The sequence below is a fragment of the Sinocyclocheilus rhinocerous genome, unplaced genomic scaffold (genome assembly GCF_001515625.1).
Source record: "Sinocyclocheilus rhinocerous isolate Xijiao unplaced genomic scaffold, SAMN03320098_v1.1 scaffold1256, whole genome shotgun sequence".
Lineage (NCBI taxonomy): Eukaryota > Metazoa > Chordata > Actinopteri > Cypriniformes > Cyprinidae > Sinocyclocheilus > Sinocyclocheilus rhinocerous.
In genome coordinates, this window is record NW_015646445.1 from 1,697,892 (window position 1) to 1,704,808 (window position 6,917).

At 35.0% G+C, this 6,917-nt stretch overlaps 1 protein-coding gene across 1 annotated transcript in view; it reads left to right on the forward strand.

Moving 5' to 3' along the window:
- galnt9 (polypeptide N-acetylgalactosaminyltransferase 9) overlaps positions 1–5,744 on the forward strand; it is a 92,575-nt gene extending 86,831 nt beyond the window's left edge. The window contains exons 8-10 of the mRNA XM_016511914.1: positions 451–546; positions 3,923–4,090; positions 4,833–5,744. Coding sequence (XP_016367400.1) covers positions 451–546; positions 3,923–4,090; positions 4,833–4,979 — 411 coding nt within the window. The 3' untranslated portion in view covers positions 4,980–5,744. The remainder of the gene's footprint in view (positions 1–450; positions 547–3,922; positions 4,091–4,832) is intronic.
- Positions 5,745–6,917: the final 1,173 nt, after the last annotated feature.

The following is a 6,917-nucleotide window of genomic DNA, read 5'->3' on the forward strand; positions in this document are numbered from 1 at the left end:
CGTGCGTGTGTGTGTGTGTGCGTGCATGCACTCTTGTGTGAGTGTGTGTTAGAATTTAACATGCCTAAATCTCAATAGAAGAGGAATCTTACAGTATTTTGAATTTATTGAAGGAAAAAAAGGACACCTGCATTTGTACATTGATCTCTGGAACTGCAGGGGCGGAAAATCTATAGCTATATTGGAATAGTTTGTCTCTGAAAATATGCCTGCTAGACCACAGATTCCACATATCTCATCCTCTGTCCAGTATTAGGTTTTATGGACGGTCAATATTCTCATCTCTCAAATGGATTTGACAAAGCATGTGTGCATGCATTTATGTTTGACATTCAGAGCAGCACTAATGCTATAAGCTAAACTGGGCAACTTAATAGTACACAGTGTGCTCACTCTTCATGTGTCATGATTTGCCTGCCTGTGTTTATTATTGTTTACTTATTGTTTTAGGTGCGAAACAGTAAAGCCAGTGGATATTGCCTTGATCAGGGGTCAGAGGAGGATGACAGGGCTATTCTCTACCCATGTCATGGCATGTCATCGCAGGTTAGTGTGTGTTTCTAGCTTTTTATTAGTATAATTACATCACAGGTTTGGGGCCAGCACGTTTTTTTTCTATGTTTACTTTATATATTTACTTTAATTTTCTATATATTTACTTGTTATTTTTTGTAATTTATAATTTGTAATATAATTTCATTTTATTTTATTTAAAGTGGCCATATGACGTTGCTGAAAATAACGTTATTTTGTGTGTTTGGTGTAATACAATGTGTTGACATGGTTTAAGGTAAAAAAAAAAAACATTATTTTCCAGATACCGTACATTATTGTTGCTCCTCTCTGCCCCGCCTTTCTGAAACACACTGATTTTTACAAAGCATATTGTTCTGAAAAGCGAGGTGTGCTCTGATTGGCCAGCTATCCAGTGCGTTGTGATTGGCCGAATAGCTCAAGCATGTGACGGAAATGTCACGCTCCTTACCATATTTGGAAACACACAGCGTCTCCACGACAACAATACTAAAGCGAGAATAAAACATTTAACATAAAACATTCGGGCGGTGTTATGCAAATCTTCCCACACAGTGACGTACATTTTGTGGGGGCGTGTTTGAATGAGGCGTTTCAGGAAGGCGTGGACGAGTTTTAACTTTTATAAAGAATATGTCTTTGGGTTTGAGACTTTAGTCTTTGCAACTTTACGGATCTTATATATTCACGAACAGCTTGTAATCGCATCATATTACCCCTTTAAATTGATCAAAGTTGAAAGTAAAGACTTTACATTGTTACAAAATATTTATATTTCAATTAAATGCTGTTCTTTTGAACTTTCTATTTAGCAAAGAATATTGAAAAAATGTGTCACTGTTTCTACAAATATAATAATATTAATAAATACTTCATGATCACCAAATCAGTATATTACAATGATTTGTGAAGGATCATGTGACACTGAAGACTGGAGTAATGATGCTGAAAATTCAACTTCAGCATTACAGGAAAAAACAAATATATTTCAGTATTTCAATAGAAAATATACACACACACAGATAAACGCCTCTCAATCTTCTTGTGGTTACATCATTGCATTTACATTACATTTGTATCCCGAGCAGACAGCAAAAATCTTGTTACATGCAAATGCAAGGACAGGGAGCCAAGAATATGCCACGTTCGCAAAGATAAATGACCCCATCAAGATTGACACATGCAGCAGTCTGGAGGGGAAAAAAAATCACCAGCGCATATTGATGTGAATTGTGAGAATTAAATTAGATTTGTAATTGAAGCACATGTTGTCAACCTCAGTGTACACTTTTTTCACATTGGTGGTGCATTGCATCATTGCCTGGAGACAGAGAGCAGCTCAGGTTGAAATTACCTGTAGATTGTATCTCAGTTTCTGTGTCCTGTCCTTTCATAACTGCCTCCCCTTGCAAAATAGTTGTTATAAGTCATCAGTTTATGTGACTTTGACATCTAACATTTTTATTCATTCGAATTAAATGGATGTGGGATTATCAAACAGTTCTCCTACCGGGCTATGACCTTTGACAGCGTGATTTGACCTTTTCCTTGTCATTCATACACAATAGAGACATGATCCTTTGAACAATTTAAAATACAGTCTCTGTCTCCGCCTCGTTCTCTCTTCCTCCCTCCTAAATCTTGTAAGGGAATGACAGTCTTAGTCCATAATCCAGGCCTAAGGGAAATAAAGCAATTGAAGTATATTCTCATTGTATCATCAAATTACAATAAAAGCTGGTTTTACATGATACAGCTAAGCTTAATTTTTTTCCAACTTTTTTTCATCTCCTTGCGTAACCACAAATTAAAAACAGGAATGATTCATGGCCACTGTGTCATTGAAGCCCTGGGAATAATCAACCATTACATTGATTTATTTTCATGCATTTATTTGTTTAAATTAATATTACAAATATTGGTTATAGCCTTGCAAATTCAATGCAAAGTGTTTTGTGTGTATTGCTGTGCGAGGTTGAAGAACTCTTTTATAATTTTCATGAATACAAAAAAAAATAAAACTAGTGATTATATTATATATCATTCTTGAATTTTGTTTTTATTCAGTCTGATTGCCATGCATTCAAACAGTGTGTCTACTTGTTATTGTTTTACTGAAAAATCCTTTCTTTGTCCTCAATGTGGTACATCATCTTAGTGAATGCATGGCCGCTATGAGAGCTGGAATCAGGTTACAGTACGCATGAAGATGAGCTCACGCTATTGTCCTCCTGCTGTTTTCACCTTGGTGACTGGGCAATTACCCTCGGTTCTATAGATTAACTTTACTCAATAGAGCGAGCTTGATTTTCATTGAATGTCAGTACTTGTACTTCATTGTGATGTGCCGACCTTGGGATCTGATATCTAAGAGATTGACTTTCAGCTGAATTATTGACCTGTGTTATTCAGTGCCGTGTACTTACCGTAATAGATAGCTGCTATCTAGACTTCCATCTCTCTCGATAGTTTGTGTATAGTGTTGTGGTGCTCTTAATCATACAGCTAAGAACTGCCTATATCTGTCGGAGTGTTCTTAAAGGAATAGTTCACCAAAAAAATGGAAATTTGCTGGAAATGTACTCACCCTCAGGATATCAAAGATGTAGATGAGTTTGTTTCTTCATCAGATTTGGAGAATTGTAGCATTCCACCACTTGCTCAGCAGTGGATCCTCTGCAGTGCAGTGAATGGGTGCCGTCAGAATGAGACTGATAAACAGCTGATAAAAACATCACAATGATCCACAGCGGCCCCATTCCAATCAATTAACATCTTATGAGGCGAAAATGTATAATATACAAATTCATAATTCAAATAACTGTAACTTGAAACCAATGTTTCCAGCTAAAATACAAGTTCTCTGTCCATAATAAAGATTTCTCCAGTGAAAAAGTTGTCTGAATCAGGAGAGAAATATGCACAGCTTTTACAAGTGATAACCATTCAGAACAGTTCTAAACAAAGTTGTTGTTGGATTGCGATATGAGAGGACAACAGGGGATTGAATTTTCACTGGAGGAAGTGTTATTATGGATTATGGACTGAATTTTGCCCAGAAGCACGCCTTAAAAACGCCTGTTTTTGTCCATTTAATTAAAGCCACTGGTGTCCAAAACAAGATTGGACTGCACTGACATTTATTATATGGACAAAAAGACACTTTTCTAAGTATTTTAAAAGGCATTTTTCTAAATATATTCTTTTGTGTTCCACAGAAGAAAGAAAGCCATACAGGTGGAACAACATCATGAGGGTGTGAAAATCATAACGGCATTTTCATTTATGGGAGGACTATGCCTATAAGCTGTATTTCTAAGACCTTCCATTTCATTTTATATATCACATATTTCTTTTTCTCACATTGTAACTTGGTGTTTTATTTCAGCTGGCGAGGTACACCACTGAGGGCTTATTGCAGTTAGGAGCCCTGGGGTCGACTACGTTTCTGCCTGACACAAAATGCCTGGTGGATGATGGAAGAGGAAGGGCTCCAAGCTTGAAAAAATGTGATGCTGTCACCAGGTCCTCCCAGAGGCTCTGGGATTTTACTCAGGTAAGTGAATGCACTCAAACGAAACAATTGATTTATTAGCTTGCTAAACGCTTCATATTAATATTTGATTCTCCACTTGAGATGATTACTTTTAAAATAAGCATCAGATATTTTAAATTGGATTCTTTCTTTTAAAAAAAGCACCCTTAAGATATATGTTATTAATGTACACCAATGTTTGGGTCTGTAAGATTTGTTAATTTTTTGGAAAGAGGTTTCTTATGCTCAGCAAGGCTACTGTTATTTGATAAAAAAAATAAAAATACTGTGATACATATTTTTGGGAGATTCTTGTATGAATATAAAGTTCCAAAGAACAGCATTTGTTTGATAGAAATAGAAAATAGAAATCTTTTGTAACATTTTGTATGTCTTACTATCACTTAATGCATCAATTTAATGTGTACTTGCTGAATAATTGAATTAGTAAACAAACAAAAAAATCTGGTAATACTTTATTTTTCGGTGTCCTTGTTACACATGTTTCATGTACTCACTATTATAATAACAGTAAATTATGCATAATTGCATGCAACTAACCCTAAACCAAACCCTCATCCTAACCATAACCCTATAGTAAGTACATGTACTTAATTAATAATACTCAGTACTTATACGTATATTTACACTGTAACAAGGACACCTTAAAATAAAGTGTAACCAAAAATCGTACTGGCCCCAAACTTTTGTAGGTAGTGTGTGATGCCAAGTGTATTTATAGTTGTTCTTAATTATTTCTTAGAATGGACCCATCATAAGTCGAGACACGGGACGTTGTTTGGAGGTTGAAATGTCAAAAGATGCGAACTTTGGCCTGCGGCTGGTCGTCCAGCGTTGCTCAGGGCAGAAATGGATGATTCGGAACTGGATAAAACACCCCAGACACTGAGATACACCCAACCTGAAAAATAACCTCCCTGAGCTGGAGAGCAGCCATAGACACAAACCCTGAGTGTGGGGTTGAGACAGACGAGAAGAACTTCTTTCGGGGTGAAACGCTTTCAATATAGACGTCTAAAGGTGAAATATTATCTTTGGACGCATTTACTGGTGAGTGAGCGGATAAAGCAGAAGGCCGTCATCACGGGACTGTACAGACTCCCAGTTTACTGCAGCGTACATGTGTTCCCGAGTGGAATTCTGATGAGCTGTCTTGGTGAAATATCGAGAGAAATATTCAAAAGAGTTGCGGATAAACAAAGAGAGAGGAAGCGAAAAGTTGCAAACCCCTCTGGGCAAAGTCTTGCGTTTTACTTCTTATCAATTGCCATATTATCAACACTTATTTCTTCAGGCTGTGAATTGCTTTGGATAATTGAATATCCACGTTGAGACTTTAAATGGGTATCCCAAGTGCTACAAAACAACAACAAAAAAAGAAAGTAGTATAGACTTTAATCTGACACAATAGTTTCAGCTCTTTTAGCTATCGAGTTTTTTCTTTCCTTGATTTACAGACTTAATTGTTAATGCACAACAAAACCATGTGTTCACTCAAGAACTCATGTGCCTTTCTCCATCCTTATGCCATCAGACCAGGGAATGTTCCTCCCTAAGCATGTACAAAATATTTGATTTTAAATTAATTAAAATATGAATATAATGTTAAGGTGTTATTGTAGAAACACGTTGTAAAATACTCAAAACATGATAATCCAGGAAGATCGAAACAATAAAAACAAGTTTTCTTTTCTTTCGTACAATGTTGTGTGATTTAATTGATGTGAAAATCAGTACAGTAAAATTATCTGTGTTGATTTATATTGTAGGATCGATGACATCACAAGCAATAAGTATGAAAGGTGACATTTTTTTTAGCAAAATCGAGGTGAAACAACGTTTGAAACCCATTGTATTTCAATAATGTGATTTTGTAAACAGAACTTGAAGTTATGCATTGGAAATGGAAAAAAAGTACACTCTAAAAAATAAAGGTTGCAAACGGGGTTTTTGTAGAAATGCCACAGAAGAACAATTTTGGGACCCTTTCTATGAACAGTTCTTAAAATAACCATTTTCTTTGTTAGTGTGAAGATTATTTTAAGAATTTCCTTTTTTTTTTTTACTTTTGTGCAATGGCAAATAGATGTTAAAAAATAGTTTAGCCTAAAAATGTAGCATTGCATCACTTGCTCGCCAATGGATGCTCTGCAGTGAATGGGTGCCGTCAGAATGAGAATATATATGCTGTGGTTATGCTGGCAATAACCACAGGAAACAATAACATGCAGCAAAAAGTGTCAATAAAGCTGGCAAATTACAAAATTATGTAACCATATTCATTTGAAATTGTCAAATCTGTGAATAAATATTTAAATATTACAAGGTCTTTCAACATTTGGATCAATACTTGATAAAATACAAATAAAACAAATAATAATAATAAAAGAACAGCATTTATTATGTTCTTTTGAACTTTCTATTCATCAAAGAATCCTGAAAAAAGAATCACCACCAAATTAAGCAGTACAATCTTTGTCATCATTAAATTGCATTATTTTAAAATATTTCACAATATTACTGTATTTTTGATCAAATAAATGCAGCCTTGGTGAGCATTAAGAGACTTCTTTCAAAAGCATTAAAATAACTAAACCAGAACTTTTAAATGGTAGTGTAAATATAAAACATTCAGAAGGTATTTTAAGTATTTTGAAGTTTAAGTTACACACTTGCTTTAATTAATGTTAAGTCGATTTTATTTGTCATTCTATACCAATGAAATTTGGTTATTTCAGTTATGAATGTTGCAATTCAAATTCAAAGACTGATGATTCACAAACTGATGGAATACTTCTATGAGAATGAATGAATGAATGAATGAATG